The following is a 16,293-nucleotide window of genomic DNA, read 5'->3' on the forward strand; positions in this document are numbered from 1 at the left end:
GAATTGTCAATGATTTTATAATTACAAGCACAATAATTCTATACAGGGGATTGTAGCAGCCCATCTAGTGGTTGAGGGTCTGGTGTTTACTGTTGCCTGCCTTCTTCCATGAAGTCTCTCAGCATGAGGAATTCCAGTGCAATTCTAAGAAACAACTCAGAATTCTTGTGATGTGTGCAGAAAAGCAGGTGTAGGATTTCTGAGTACCGGTATCTACTAATCATTGCTAATTCAATCAGTTGGCATTGATGGCTCCATGTGGTAGAGACTGCTTTGGAATTTAATTTGGAACTGAGACTGCTGTCAATTCCTGACAAGTCAGTTCTTACCCTAAGCTTGAAAGTCAGAATTTCTATCCAAACCAGATATGTATAATTGCAGATAATTTGTTCTCTCTAAAATCAGTGTTTCTACCCCTTGCCTCCCCTTTAGCTATCATAAAAAATCCCACACACCCTTTTAAACCTGGCTCACCTATTTTATTTTATTTTATGAAATGGATTTAAATCTTGTGACTTAATTTTTTATTTATATTGCACATATTTTTAGAAACATAAACACCCCTCTCCCCATGATCTTCATACACCGACCGATTTAGAAACACTGCTTTATAATGATTCATTCCATTGTGCTACTACTTATGGTTGCACTTCAGAAATATTTCATTGGCCCAGTTTTCATGTACACCAAATTTAATGGTTCTTTCTTTGCTAATGGGGAGAGTCTGAGTCTGCTGGGGACAGTTTACTGTTTCTACCTGTTTCTACACTGAGAGGTATTTTTCCTTCCCCACCTTTCCAGGTACTACTGAAGAGCATGCTTGGGTAGAGGCAGTTGGGGTGCATTCTGAGTCTGCTTACTAATGTAGTTTGTTTAGAATGAAACAAATCATGATCCCTGGTTTGATATAATGATAAGCCATGGATTGCGGGTTGTTTCTCTTGTGTAACTTGTAAGGAGGAACAAAGAGACCAAAGTTGTCATTAACTTGGTTGTATTGTGATGTGCAAGGAGACCATACCAATCTCTTGTTGATCATTCTGGAACTGTCTGCTATGTTGTTGCTTTCGTGCATTGGGAAGAAATTAATTACATGAGATTTAATTGATTTTTGTCCAATGGACAGTTCTGGAGTCTTTTTTTAAAATCTGTTTGGTGTATCTGTATCTCTGTGCTTTTGGGTGGTGTCATGTGTTAAGCCGAATTCCTTTTAAAAGTTATCTACTGTACTTATATTTTGTGAACACATAGGCTGTCTTCACATGTAAAGGTAAACCATGGTTTAGTGTCACAACAAGCCTAGGCTTTCTGCAGGGAGGAGATTAACTGCAGTTGAACATTATCTTCTGACCCCTAACTATGGTTAATGAATTGTATTAATGGTTTGAAGTTGCATTCTTTTTACTAATTGCAGTTAAACTAACCACAGTTCTTCAGAATTTGAGCAACATGGCAAACTGTGGTCACTCAGAAATTGCAGCGAAAGCTTCCACATTCCTTCTTGCGGCTGTGCCTGAAGAGGAAGGGCGTGGGGGGAAGCACACAAGCTCAGGAGAGAGGCTAGGCCAGGCATCCCCAAACTTCGGCCCTCCAGATGTTTTGGACTACAATTCCCATCTTCCCTGACCACTGGTCCTGTTAGCTAGGGATCATGGGAGTTGTAGGCCAAAGCATCTGGAGGGCCGCAGTTTGGGGATGCCTGGGCTAGGCTAATTCCTGTAACACCAAGCTTTGGTTTAGTGGACTAACCTATAGCCTGTATTTTTCAGAGATTAAAATTGTACTTCTCGTCCATAAATTACTCCCAACAGCTTGATATACAAGCCAATGACCCGCTGTCATTTCTGTTGCAGAAGCTGCACGCTGAAGAATTGGGTGTTCATGATAACATGTCCAATGTTTCCGTGGATAGAAGCATCAGACTGCAGGAGATTAAGAAAGGGCTGCAGTTTATACAGTAAGACCTTGGTGACTGGAAACCTGTGTGGTGGATGGGTTATGTTTGGTTGATAGCATTGGTTTAAATAAGGGGTTCCCAAACTAAGGCCCGGGGGCCAGATGCGGCCCAATCGCCTTCTAAATACGACCCACGGACGGTCCGGGAATCAGCATGTTTTCACATGAGTAGAATGTGCCATTTTATTTAAAATGCATCTCTGGGTTATTTGTGGGGCATAGGAATTCGTTCATTCCCCCCCCCCCCAAAAAAAATAGTCCGGCCCCCCACAAGGTCTGAGGGACAGTGGACCAGCCCCCTGCTGAAAAAGTTTACTGACCCCTGGTTTAAATTAACATGATGCTTTAGAAAAGGGGGGGGGGTTGTCATATCAAACAATTAGCGAGCTTTGCCCTTTTAGAATAAACACATGAGCAGCGCAATGCTTGAAACTGTCTGTGTCCCATGTGCCTTTGAGAAGAATGTCCCTTAGGTTGCAATCATGTGCTCACTTACTTGGGAATATACCTGTCAGACCCAGTGCTACTTCAGGACCCATTTTGCCACTGGCAAGAACTTAGGTTACTATTGCAGTGGATTCCAGAGTGTAGCTATGATAATTGATTGCATTTTAAAAGCTCCACAGTCTTCTGACCCATTAAAGCAGGCATAGGCAACCTTTGGCCCGCCAGATGTTTTGGCCTATAACTCCCATGATCCTAGCTAACAGGACCAGTGGTCAGGGATGATGGGAATTGTAGTCGAAAACATCTGGGAGGACTGAAGGTTGCGTATGCCTGTATTAAAGCCTAACTGATCAGTTGAAGGATAAACTCTGGACTCTGTAGATTGCAGGAATTCGAGCCCAGAAGATGATTTAAGTTGCAGAGACTGGAAAGTCAGTTGATGAGAAATGCATTACCTTTAAGAATGGAAACATTTATGTATTACCATTGCTATGACTGGCAAGTTTTTAGGTCTTTGAACAAGACCTGGGTAAGATCTGACGCTCTGTTTGTGTTTTACCCCCCCCCCCCAGGTCTACTTTACCTTACCCAGGGACTCAAGAACAATATGAGGTAATGCTGTTCGTTTATGAACTTCTCTACCAGAGACATAGGGGACTCTGCAGTGGGTGGGAGTCATTACTTTCTTTGGACTTGTAAAACATGATTTAAATTAGTCCTTTATTGTTTGGTCATGCTTGGTGAAAAACATCACTGTCCCAGTTTGATGTGAGGCAGCTCACTGGGAGAGATGTAATCCAGAGCACGACTGTGAGGATAGCAATGTGCCTCTTGCTGTGATGTAGAAAATAGGCAACAAATGTCAAAGGTTTGGTGTATTGCAGGGAATTTGGCCTTGTTCTATAAAAGGTTCCCTTCCTAGTGTATTGCCTTTCTTCTGTCCTAGAACCTCAAGTCACTTCTCCTAAACCAGGGGTAGGCAATCTAAGGCCCATGGGCCACAAGTGGCCCACGGGGGTTGTTTAACCAGCCCACAAGCCGCCCCCGAATTGAGCTGCCCGCTCAATGAATCTCTGTGCTAAACCGGCACGGTGCAGGGACTCGCTTCCGCGGTGCCAAAAACCGCGTCTGTGCATACGCAGACGCCAGAAACCGCAGCCATGTGCGCTCACGCACGTGCTCGATCCAACCAATGGAGGGCTTCCCACTGGAGTGAACCGGCCCAGGCAAGGTAAACCTAAACCATGGCAGAGGCCCTGAGCCTGAGCCTGTGCGGTTGTTTTTACCTTTTTTATCTCCTTTTTTTTTTGCTCGACTGCTTTGTCAGCAGTTCCTGCTAAGGGACTTCAGTCATAATTGCATCAGAAGGGGCTGGTAAACAGCTGGTGCTGTTTGGGGGGGAAAGACAGCTAGTGCTACTTTAGAAGGTGACTATTGCATTTTTGAAGGTATGAATCTGCCTAGGAGCACATAACACAAAATTGTGAAATGTTCTCTTTGCAGAGGCGAGTAGCATCTTTATTCTACAGCTTCTGATGAAGACGCACCTCTTTAACCTCACCTTTGATAGTTAAAATGTTTTGTTTTGGGGACCAACCTCCCTTGTATAATCTGTATAATTTTGTCTTGTTTTTGTTTGGAATTGTCTTGATTATTATTATTTTTATAATTGTATTATTGTACTGTTGTAACCTGCCCCTGGGACCTCACAGTGCAGGGCAAGTAAGAAATCGAATAAATTTATTTTATTTTTTAAAATGTGTTTCAGATATTTATACGAGAGCTTGTTAAAAATCTGTTTAACGAAGGGAACGATGAGTACCGTGAAGGCAAGTGGGAAGGATCGCTGAACCATTACTCAGAAGCCTTAAACATAGCAGATTATGCCAATTCTGAAGGGATTCACATTTCTGATGAAATATTAGAGAAGCTGCATGTTAATCGCATAGCATGTTATTCAAAGAAGGTGAGTGGTGTGTGGACACCAGAAGGGTGGAAAAGAATTTTTTATATTAATAAGTGCAGTCTTAAGAAACTGGGTGGATGTTTCCAAGCTTGATCAAGAGCTGAATTTCCTTTCTGAAAAGCTATTGAGGGATGGTTGGTCAGCAGCTTAAGGAACACCTTGAAGGGTAGACTGGCCAGCTATGTTGTCGCAGAGGCTTTTTTAAAAAAAATTGCATCTAAATGCAATCAGGAAATTGGATCATACATACATATATGGTGGAATTGTAATAAAATCAGGGTGTTTTGGGAAATGAGCTATAAAGAGCTAAAGAAAATTTTGAAATATTCATTCAAGAAATGCCCCAAATTATTCCTCTTAGGAATGTTACCAGACAATGTCAAACCCAGGGATAGATGTTGCATAAGTTACGCTGTAGCTGCCGCAAGAGTACTGATCGCAAAAAATTGGAAGGCCATAAACGTTCCGAGTAAAGAAGAATGGCAACAAAAATTATTTAGTTATTATAATCTGGTGATAAAATATGAAGAAATTAAAGGAATAAAAATAGAAGAATAAAAAAATAATTGGAAACCATTCACAGACTATGTACAAGACAAACTAGAAAAACCAAATCTCATTTCAGATACTTAAAGGTTCTATATAGAAATAGCAAATCGAAGTAATGTATAGAGGTGATAGAATGTAGGAAATTGATAGATGTTAAAAAATTTATATGAAATTATTGTAAACATAAGAGTAAGGTATGTAGATAATAGACGGAGAAAAACGGATAAGCTCAGAAAAGGTTGAGAAGTCAAAGGGGGGAGGGGGGAGGGTGGCGGGGGAGGGGAATAAGACAACTGGAACGATGTTATGGCTCTATTTTTTAATTGATTGTAACTATTGCTTTTTGAAAACAAGAAAGTTTATTTTATTTTTTAAAAAATTGCACCTAGTTTAGCCTCTTGGGGACCCCGTGGTACCTCTCATGGAGCTGGATTTTAATTTATGATCCAGCCCAGGAATATAACTTTGATCTCCTGAAAGCTGTCAGATTCTTGCTTCATACTTAACTGCTAAGTGATGGAGGTAGAAAGCTTAGCTGGGGTTTCACAACATGAAATACCACTTATCTTTTTGAGATCAGAAGAACTCAGACATCCAGCATTTCTATGGTTCATTTCCCTCCCTGGTCTTCCACATGTTGCCACCCTATGCACCACCTAAAACAGGCGTGGGGAACCATTGGTCCTCCAGATGTTCTCAAAAACTACAACTCCCATCACTCTTGGCCATTGGCTGATGGGAGTTGTAGTTCAGCATCACCCAGAGAGCCAGAGGTTCCCCAGCCCTGGTCTGGAAAATAGTATGTGGTATATTGTGTTTCTCCCCCCCCCCAATGCCGCCCCAGACGCAATTGCATTTCTTCAGTCTTTAATTCTAGTAGTGAATATAAGCCTGTTTGTTTGTTGCAGGGCTTGCATGATAAAGTTTTGGAAGATTGTGGGATAGTTTTAAAACTGAACGAAAACAATTTCAGAGCTCTCTACCGGAAATCTAAAGCCTTAAAAGAACTGGGAAGATACAAGGAGGCCTATGATGCAGTGGCTAAGTGCTCTCTCGCAGTGCCGCAAGTAAGCAGATCACGTACCGGTACTGTGTTGGCAAATGAAATGGCATTCAATGGTCATTGCCTGTGTTGTGGGAACAATGTGCAGTGGAATATTTTTCCTGGGTGTTGCCCTATTAGGGAAACTTGGGAGTTTGTTCATAGACTTTTAGCGTAGCAGTAATCCAGTAAGTATGTCTGGCTATCAAGCACCTCACACTTAGCCTTTGGCGAGTGTATGATGTCATGTGGCACTTTCCCCCACCCTTTCCACCCCTGTAGAATCCTGAGACAGAGGTTGCAGGCAAAGTCTTGGATCACGTGCTAGTGAGTAAGGGTGGGGGTATTTGTGGGTTACACTGCTGCATGAAAAACTTGAGAACCTTTCTATGCAGAAGTTCCTTAGACTGGATTATCTTTTTTTAAAAAAAACAGGACGAAAGTGTAATAAAATTAACCCAAGAACTTGCTCAGAAACTTGGATTAAAAATAAGAAAAGCCTACGTTAGAGCAAAAGTAAGTAGAAGCATTTTTTACATACTGGTTTTGTAAGCTTTCTCTTCTGTGTTGGTAATTTATGGTGGTATGCTTAATTGCAGCCTTCCCCAAACCCTGTTTCTGGAGAAGTATCCAGTAAGGTAAGGCATTGTGCTTTCCATGTGTGAAGTGAGTTCTTTTGCTGGAATTCGTTTTCCTGTCCGTACATTGAAAATGCAACTCTTAAAAAGAGATTGATGATTCCCTTTAATCTTACAAGTATTTGGGTTGGAACCAAGGTTATAGAACAGTGCAAAAATTATTTTGATGTAAGCTTTGATTTGGTGTAAGCATGCAGAGTAAGTGGCCTTTGGGTTCCTAGTAGCCTGTGTGCTTGCGTTTTAAAAGAAAAATGCCTGCCTGAGGCATTTGCTGTGCAAACTTCCTGATGACAGATATTTTGCTTGCTTGCAGAGTTCAAATACTTCTATAGAAGATATTGAATCAGGTGAGGCTTCCTGGATTTAAAGGGGAATGTTATATAAAAGTTCTGCTTTCAACGTGGTCGCATTCCGTTTCAGACAGCTCTCAGGAGCTGTGTCCTGCCTGCTTTTTCTTCATTTGGGGAATCTCCATGGTAGTTAGTCTCGCTTTTTCGCTTTTTCCACTGTGAGGGAGAAACCCTTACATCCTCCCAGCTTGTAGATTGCTGATACTGTACATTGTCTTCCAGATAGGCAAGCAGATTGCTCCTGATCCCCTGATGATTGGCTGAAATATACGAGACGTTATCTGTCTCTGAATGCACCTGCCAAATGCATAGGCTCCCTGTGGATGTGTTCCTTGAGATGTTCCCCCTTGACATGCGTTGCTCAAATGTCTGTGTTCTCTTAAGTGCTAGCCAAGCTTGCCCGTGAGCCTGGCCACCTAAACCAGGCATCCCCAAACTTCGGTCCTCCAGATGTTTTGGACTACAATTCCCATCATCCCTGACCACTGGTCCTCTTAGCTAGGGATCATGGGAGTTGTAGGCCAAAACATCTGGAGGGCCGCAGTTTGGGGGTGCCTGACCTAAACAATATGGCCGTGCCTCTGTTCTGAGGGAAGACATTCACATGCTGCACTTCTTTCCCATTCATAAAACGTCACCCTCTTTTCCTCTTTTAGGACCTTGGAAATTAGTCCCTAGCTGAGGCAGAGGGGTTCAGAAGAGTTTTGCAATTTAAGCTCTATGCGTGTTTGATGATTGCCAGTGGCCCGTTTTCCGTGAATGGTTGAAAATTGGCATGACAAGTGGGGTGTACAGACTCCTGGGTCGCTTTGATTGTTGCTGGAGGCAGAGAGAGAAGCAGCCTGGGGCCAGGCTGGCCTTTAGCCCACAGGTTAGGCCATGCCATGTCATGAGGGTCCAGGAAGGAGACGGTAGCAATGGTGTCTTGTGCCCATTGGCTATGGCAGAAGGCAGGGAGGAAAACATTAGGTGGAGCCAGAGTTAATGACAGGCAGAGTCAGTTAATTTTAGCTTTGCCCTTCCCCCTTAGTACTCCCAGGGCAACACTGAGACTAAGGAGGAGGAAGCGGACAGTCAGCACCACCCATGGATTCTTCATCGAAGGCATACAGGAGAGGGCAGGTTGAGGTTGGTGGGACAGTGACCCATTTGCTCTCATGGACCAGCTTCCATTGGTAGACAGCTTCCAAAGCTTTTTCTTTTCTGTGCCTCCTTTGGGAGGTTTGCCTCCATCCCTGAGAATCCCTGTTCTAAGATGCCTCTCTTCCCTGATCGAAATCTGTTTCAGATTTTTCCAATTGGAAGGAAAAGATTCTTTCTTCCTCCTCCTCCCCTTCCAGTTTTACACCTGAAGTGTCAAGCGACCTGTCTCCATTGCCAATGGCGTCTCTGATCACCCTTCCAGCCGAGAAGAGTTCACTCGCTGCCACCTCGCTGGCAAATGGAGGGTCTTTCATTGTACCTGAAGTCTGTTTAGACTGCATGGATGGAGATGATATCATTGGAGATGAGCTAGATGAGTTGCTTGATTCCGTTTCTGATTCTGGGGAAAGTGTCATGGTGAGTCGGCTTCCATTTATTCTTATAAAAACAACGGAAGGAACACAGTGTTATACGCATGTGTTGCTGTTTCCAGGACTGCAGCCTTAAATTGTGATACCTTCAGACTGATGTCCCTTTAAGTGTGTCAGTAGAGCAAGAGGTTTGGTATTAAAAATTACTTAAGCTTAAGTATTAATCTTGCTGTATTTCGAGGCTGCTTTGTACAAAGTTACAGTGTTTTAAAGCATATTTTAAAGTAGTGCTGCTGACTCCACCTAGTCCTGTTGCTGCTGTTGCCGTTTATTGAAGCATGAATTCATAAATATTTGCAAGTTGGCAACAAACATTGGTTTGTTGGAGCCGGCCTGCTTTTCAGTTTTGCCACAGGGCATTCCCTCCTTGAAACTGCATTAAATTTAATCATACTGCTGGATGATCTAGCCCAGAATTGTCTGCTCTAACTGGCAGCAGCTCTCTGGGGTCACAGATCTTTTATAGAATATGCTATTCGGAATCTTCTAAGCAGATGATTTCAGGGACAGGTCCTTTGTCACTGTGGGAAAGGGAAGAGTTCTACCACCTCCCCTGGAATATGGGTGTAAGAATCTGGTTTATACGGAGTCAGGGCTTTGATGTTTTCAACCTAAAGCTTTCTACTGATTGGCAGCAGTTCTCCTAGGCCTCTGGCAGAGGAGGATCTTCTACAAATTCTGCTACCTGTCTTTTTTCAAATTGGAGTATGCTAGAGATTGAGCTTTGGACTCTCTGCATGTGAAGCAAGTGCTCTGCCCTGTGATATCATGAACGGGAACTCGAGTTGGTGCCACTCCTGTTGTCAACTTCCTCACTCCCAGCCATGGCAGCCAGCAGATGCCGATTCCCATGATGAAAATAATTCCATGTATAGGCCAGCTCTAGGACCACTTCAGTAGAGAAAGCTTAAAACAACAACCAGATCACTAAAAGTGGAAGATCGGCTACCTGCATTTAGTAGCAAATAACTTTCTTCTCTCTTCCTAGCCCAACACGGTTGTCCGAGGAGCCATCCCAACAGCCACCATGGCTCCCAGCATACCTTTCTCTACCCCTTTGCTCGGGACATTGTCAGTTGGGCCTGGATTTGTTCCTGCTGCCTCTTTTTCAGAAATGTATTCCCAGCCTTTGGTTTCTGGCCTGGACAGCTTTTGTTCCTCTTTAACTACTTTCTCAATCAGTGATTCCAAAAGAGGTAAGGCTAGGCTTAACTAACCAAATGCTGTTAGGTGAAGCCTGTATAATCCAAGCAGCCTTTGTCTTACTAAGAAATAGTAGAACATTGGATCCAGTGTCCATAATTTCTAATGTAGCAGAATGCTTTGCAATCTCCTCTTCTTAACAGAATTGTGAAGTAGTTCACTGTTGTTGCCATTTTGGATTGGGAGGAGAGGAATCTGCCTTTTACTGATTTAGACCATTGGCCCATCTAGCAGCTCTGTATTCTCTACCCTGACTGGCAGCAGTTCAGGTTGAGGTCTCTCCCAGCCCTACCCGGAGATGCCAGGGATTGAACCCCGGGACTTTCTGCATGCTAGGCAGATGCTTCACCGCTGAGTTACAATCTTTCCCATTAAAGAAACTAAAGTAAAAAAATTGGCTGCTTCCGTGTAAGGGGCCTCATACTTTTGCGTGGAGGTAGCTGCTGACTTCAGTGCTTCTTAAACTTCTGATAGCCTCTGTGGACTTGGAAGGGCACCCTGTAACAGGTAGAGTAACTCACTTCACAGGATACCCTTACATCTCCAAGGAGAAGGAATGCTCGCAGTAATTTCTGTTTTCTGTTTCTCTTCCCACTCTCAATGTTATTGTTGGATTCAACGACAGGGACACACACACACACACACACACACTCAGTTTACTTACCCAGAACAATGAGTGGGCATCTTACTTGCAACTGCAGGAGAGCTTAATGAATATCTCTCCCATTGTCCTGCCTTCCTCTGTACCTAATGATGGAAGGGACTGTTGTTCCTGAGCAGTGGCAAGTCTTCCATACTCTTTTCATTCCTGTTTGCTGCAGCACAAGATACTATCCCTGTATCGGCTGAGAGGTGGGGCTCATCCTCTCTTTAATGGTTTGGAGCAGAGTGGCCTAATTCTGCAAGACACAGTTTGCCCCCTTGTAGCACACTAATTTGGGGATCTCCTTGCCAAGACACCTGGTTGAGTTGGTGGGGTTCTGTGCAAGGATGGAGCATGTCTGCTTCATCTGATCAATTGGCATTGCCCATTGCACTTCCCCCAGCAGTGAAATGTGTGCCCAAACTGTGACTTTCTTGATCCCAACAGATATATCCAATTCTGTTCCTAGAGATGTCACGTCAGCGTTAAACAGTAATTCTCCGCTTCGACTTGTAAGTACCTTTACAAACTTTCTAAATGCTTTGAAGTTCCCATATTCATCCATTTGAGTCGCTGGTTTGTTCATTCTCCTTTTAGCAAATGAGCTTGAGACCATGGGGGACCTGGGTTCAAATTCCCACTTAGATTCAAAACTCACTGGGTGGCCTTGAGCCAACTGCTTTCTCTCTCGGGGGGGGGGGGAGAGCCATGTACACTGCCCTGAGCTGCTTGGAGGGTCGTTGGGATAAAAATGTAGTGACAATGAGGATGATGGAATGCTTTTTAAAAAAAAAAAAAAACCCGTTTTGTTCCTTCTGGCAGATGAATGGGCCTACGAGTTTGTTTGGGTCCGAGAACTACATTGGGATTTCCAGTCCGGGTCGAAATGACTATTCTAGCGTGTTTGGCAGTGGACCCCCTAGTATACCTGTGTCAACAACGCCCTCCCTAGTTGCAAGAAATCCCCTGGAAAACACACATGAGCTAAGACAGGCCTGCCAGTCGTGCTTTATCAAAAAGGGTAAGGAGCAAAAGCAGGTGATGACTTAACTTTGGGGGTGGGAGTGGGGAGGAAGCTGAAGCGACCATAGCAGGAGTCTGTATCAATGCTTTTCTGCTTCTCTTGACTAGGATAAGGACTACAATACTTGATAGATGGACGAGGGCTTGCAGCTGTTTCCATCACCTTAGCTTACCTTTTTATTGCTTGTTCGGATGCTAAAAAGCATCTTTAAAGCACCTGCTGTGAACGGACAATATAATTTAACCACTTCTGTGCACTGGTGACCCTGAAGAGCGTCACTTTTTTACTTACATAATTTATACCAGCCTTCTCCATGCCCTTCAGATGTTGTTGGCATACAGCTCCCATTACAGTGCTGACTGGAGCCGATGGGAGTTGTAGTCCAACAACATCTGTAGTCCAACACCTGCAGGCGGAAGCCAATTTATACTGTGCACCTTCGTCATAAGTTTATGTTCTCAGAGTGACTAACAGAGTAGCCCTAAATTTAAAAAGTACAAATTTAAAATTTTCTTCAATCAGACTAGGCTACTTTGGTTAGAGTGAATTAAATTAGGTTTATGATAATTGCCCTCCATATGAATAATAACCATTCTTTGGTTTAAAATAATTTATGTTAATCTTATAACCATTCTGCAAAAAGCTCTAGTCTAGACATTTTCAAGATGCTGATGGTGCCTAAGAACTTTGCCTTCTCCTGTGAATCAGTAGCGCAACGTTTTCTTTTTACGCTAAACTTGTTACAAGCACCTAAAATAGATTCTGGTGCCTAGGAATTGAAATCTCAGTGCATGACCTGAGGCCAGCATATCTTTGTTTTGGTTTGATGGAAGTTTTTTGCTTTCCACTTGAAATGGCTCCTTTTTTTCATAGAGGTGGCTGAAACATAGTGCCCTACCTCAGTATGATGGATTAGTAGTCACGATCCTCAGGATTTGACACTTCCTCCCCTTGGACACGGGATGCAGGTGGCGCTGTGGGTTAAACCACAGAGCCTAGGGCTTGCCGATCAGAAGGTCGGCGGTTTGAATCCCTGCGACGTGGTGAGCTCCCGTTGCTTGGTCTCAGCTCCTGCCAACCTAGCAGTTCGAAAGTACGCTAAAGTGCAAGTAGATAAATAGGTACCACGCCTAGCGGGAAGGTAAACGGCGTTTCCGTGTGCTGTTCTGGTTCGCCAGAAGGGGCTTAGTCATGCTGGCCACATGACCTGGAAGTTGTACACCGGCTCCCTCGGCCAATAATGCGAGATGAACGCCGCAACCCCGGAGTCGGTCATGACTGGACCTAATGGTCAGGGGCCCTTTACCTTTACCTTTTATCCTTGGACACAGCAGTTCCTGCCCTCCTGTCTTGGTGTTGGGCAAAGTGTAGTTTGCTGATCAGTCTATGGTTTGAAAGAGGGATTTCTGTGCCAAAAAGGGAAATTTCTGAGACCAGGAGGATGAGATCCCAAAGCTCTTGACAGCTCATGCATGCTTAATGCTAAACCTTGGCTTGACATGATGCCTGAGCTACCCTTTGTTCGGCGAGAATCCGAAAACAGGAGCCTTGCAAAAGCACAGCTATTGATCTAGTTTTCTAGGTAGATGGATGCAAGTTAAAAGCTGAGCTGAGGTTGGTCACCTTCCTGTTTGACTTCCTTCAGTTCTACAATTAATGGCTGTGAATAACTAGACAAACTTTTTAAGCCCTTCCTGTTTTTTTTCCTTCTAGGTCCAAAAGTATTGGATTATACTTACCTTCCCAGTCTAGAGCACATGTGTAAGAAGGATATCTTAGTAGGTAGAATAAAGAACTCTGAAGATAAATCATGGAAGAAAATTAGGCCGAGGCCAACAAAAACACAGTATGTGGGACCGTATTATATATGTAAAGGTAAGGATTTTCACTCGTGGGTATATGCATTTTAAGCTCATTCATTTGTAGCCCATTCTTTCCTGAAGACTCGATGTGGGTAGCAATATTTCCGCCATTATTTCTGTGACAACCCCTGCGAAGTGATGTGGTTATTTCCACTTCACAAGGTGGTTAGACTGGCCTCGACCAGGACCAGGGTCTTCTCAGTACTAGCCCCGACCTGGTGGAACGCTCTCTCTCAGGAGACTAGGGCTCAGCGGGAGTTGTCATCTTTTCGTAGGGCCTGCAAGACAGAGCTGTTCCGCTTGGCCTTTGGACTGACTCAGTCTGACCCCGTTGTTACCCTCCCCTAAGGTTTTATCCTACAGATATTTAAATGAGGTTCCACTTGTAGATTCCCATTTTATAATTGAATTTTAACATTGTATTTAATCTGTATTTTAATTGAATTGTTTCTTTTATGCTTGTTTTGATATTTTTGTTGTTAGCCACCCTGAGCCCGGTCTTGACTGGGAAGGGCGGGGTATAAATATTATTATTATTATTATTATTATTATTATTATTATTATTATTCTCAAAAGAGAAACTGAAGCTAGGAGCTAGCCAATTGCCTACACAAGAAGAGCCTGCTGGATCAGGCCAATGGCCCCATCCAGTCCAGCACCCTGTTCTCATCTTGGCCAACCAGATGTTTATGGGAAATGCACAAGTAGGACTTGAGCATGAGAGCCCTTTCCCCTTCAGCAACTTCCAGCAATGCATTCAGAAACATTACTGCCTCCAAGTATGGAGGCAGAGCACAGCCACTCTCATATCCGTTTCTTTGGGTGGCTAAAGAAAAGCTGGCTTATCACTGTCTGGCTGCTTCTGAAATTAGGTGTGTGGTTAAGCGTGGGTGAGAATTCAGGTGCGACATCCAGCTGTTTGGCAAGGAGAACATAACCCCTTTCTGTAACTTTACTCTTGCCTAAAAGAAAATGTAGGGCTGGGTCTGTATCGCTAGGCAGATGCTGGAAATACAGAGAGAAATCCTCCCCTCCCTGTTTCCACCCAGTGGTCCAGAATGAAGCAGAGGCTGTACAGCCATGAGTGAGGATGAAAGGAGGGTCGATGCTGCATAAAGGCTTTCCAAGCTCACTTTAATGTCCTGTCGTTTCCCAGATGTTGCTGCTGAAGAAGAGTGCAGATATCCTGGCCATTGCACCTTTGCTTACTGCCAAGAAGAAATAGATGTGTGGACTCTGGAACGCAAAGGGGCCTTCAGTCGCGAAGCTCTCTTTGAAGGCAGTGGAGAGATCAGGTTGACCGTGTCCCGACTCTTGCAGGAACATCACGGGCAGTTCATGTTTCTTTGTGAGGTGCGTATCGACAAATGTTAAGCAGAAACCAGGCAACACAGTTGTGCTGTGTCAGCACTGAGGGACCTCCCTCCCAGGGGCCTACTTAGAATCTGCAGGGGTCCTAATTTGGCCTCTGAGGCCATTCCCCCCCCCAACCCATGTCCACCTGCCCCAGCCCCATATCATTTGTGAGGCCAGGCATAGTCCAGGTAAAGACGAAGGTGCAAAGGGGCTCTCATTGTATGCCTTTTAAACCCACTGAGCTTGGCTGCAGGAATCTACCTTTTGCTTAAACTAGGCCCAGGCTGCAAAAGAAGAATTTGAAAAATCTGGAGCATACTTCAAATGTGCTTCCGATTCTTTCTTTTCAAGGTGGGTCACCTAATGTCTTGGCAGCCTCAGGTGATTAAACAGTTAGATTGCCCTACCTGCCTATCAAAACGTCCGCCAGTGGGTCCTCTTCCCCAACCCTGTGCTAGGTGAACTTTGGTTTTTGAAGTGGAATGTCCTGACTTACACCTCTAATCCCCACTTTTAGTAGTTAAGACTTACTTGTTAGGCTTTGCACAAGTTGGCGCTGCAATGCAGTGTAGTTAGGGTCTCCAGGGTTCTCTAGAGTCTGCTCATTCCTCCCTCCAGTTCTTTGATGGCTTTAGTCCTGTTGGCACTTACTACCTGAGTTTGCTGATAGCAGACAGGTGCCTTTCCCCCTCTTCTTCTTATAAAGCACTTTGGTTTTGTTTTTCAGAAATGTTTTGAGCATAAACCAAGAATAATAAGCAAAAATAAGGACAACGCCTCTTATTGCTCTCACCCTGCTATGCACGACTTTGAAGACAACAAGTACGTCGATAATCCCTATATCTTGTCTTTCTTGTATTTTAAAATACTTCTCTGTGTGTATTATAGATGCATGTGGATGTTCTAGTTTCCCTTAACTGTTAAATAAATTGTGTGGACTGTAGCTCTGCTTTGCATGTGAAAGGTCCCTGGTCAAATCCCCAGTGGTACCTCTCGCCTGGTTTTGGCTGGGAGAGAGCCCTGTCTGAAACCCCAGAGAGCTGCTGCCAGTCAGAGTAGAATGTACAGAGCAAGATGGACCAGTGATCTGACTATAAGGCAGCTTCCTATGTTCCTATCTGGGTCTTCCTCCATGCATAACTAGATTGTTTCAGCCATAGCAACAGCACAACTAAAGCGTTGCTTTATATGTGGCAGCCAGGTAAATGCATTGTATTCAGGAGCCATTGTGGGTCTGCTGCATTTCGTCACATAGATACATGGTGCTGTTGAAAAACAGCTGCATTTAGGTTCCAAATTCTACTGATTCTTATTTCGAGGCCTGTTTAGTTCCCCCAGTGGTTGGCTCGTGGCCCTCCTCTAACATTTTGTGTTGATCTGAGCTTTCCTTGGATTCAGCGGGAACAGGGGTGATTTCTGTCAGCTGTACAGGTGGATACAGACCTGTTACAGACCCGGAACACATTTCAGATGTTTGCCCAACCAGGTGAGCCTGAAGCAGGAGATACAGGGGGAGGGGGCTGTGGCTCGGTGGTAGAGCAGCTGCTCTGCATGCCAGGCTCAATCCCTGGCATCCCCAGCTAAAATAAAGGCTCGTGGTAGCTGGTGATGGGGGGGGGCTCTGCTGAGAGAGAGCACCTGTCCATCTGGTCCATCTGGCATTGGGTTTGATGGACCAAATAC

The 16,293-nt window shown here is 44.1% G+C and overlaps 1 protein-coding gene across 2 annotated transcripts in view; it reads left to right on the forward strand.

Moving 5' to 3' along the window:
* Positions 1 to 16,293, forward strand: part of ZC3H7A (zinc finger CCCH-type containing 7A) — a 29,422-nt gene that overhangs the window by 3,094 nt on the left and 10,035 nt on the right. Inside the window, exons 2-15 of one of the 2 annotated variants that reach the window (XM_035131160.3) lie at positions 1,854 to 1,957; positions 2,976 to 3,015; positions 4,172 to 4,369; positions 5,827 to 5,985; positions 6,396 to 6,476; positions 6,560 to 6,598; positions 6,912 to 6,945; positions 8,237 to 8,508; positions 9,511 to 9,718; positions 10,816 to 10,880; positions 11,191 to 11,389; positions 13,106 to 13,267; positions 14,411 to 14,607; positions 15,338 to 15,432. In XM_035131160.3, the coding sequence (XP_034987051.1) occupies positions 1,890 to 1,957; positions 2,976 to 3,015; positions 4,172 to 4,369; positions 5,827 to 5,985; positions 6,396 to 6,476; positions 6,560 to 6,598; positions 6,912 to 6,945; positions 8,237 to 8,508; positions 9,511 to 9,718; positions 10,816 to 10,880; positions 11,191 to 11,389; positions 13,106 to 13,267; positions 14,411 to 14,607; positions 15,338 to 15,432 (1,817 nt within the window). In that variant the 5' untranslated portion in view covers positions 1,854 to 1,889. The remainder of the gene's footprint in view (positions 1 to 1,853; positions 1,958 to 2,975; positions 3,016 to 4,171; positions 4,370 to 5,826; positions 5,986 to 6,395; positions 6,477 to 6,559; positions 6,599 to 6,911; positions 6,946 to 8,236; positions 8,509 to 9,510; positions 9,719 to 10,815; positions 10,881 to 11,190; positions 11,390 to 13,105; positions 13,268 to 14,410; positions 14,608 to 15,337; positions 15,433 to 16,293) is intronic. The other variant, XM_088657074.1, reaches the window with a different exon arrangement.

Source organism: Zootoca vivipara, chromosome 13 (assembly GCF_965207765.1).
Source record: "Zootoca vivipara chromosome 13, rZooViv2.hap1.1, whole genome shotgun sequence".
In the NCBI taxonomy this organism is placed as follows: Eukaryota; Metazoa; Chordata; class Lepidosauria; order Squamata; family Lacertidae; genus Zootoca; species Zootoca vivipara.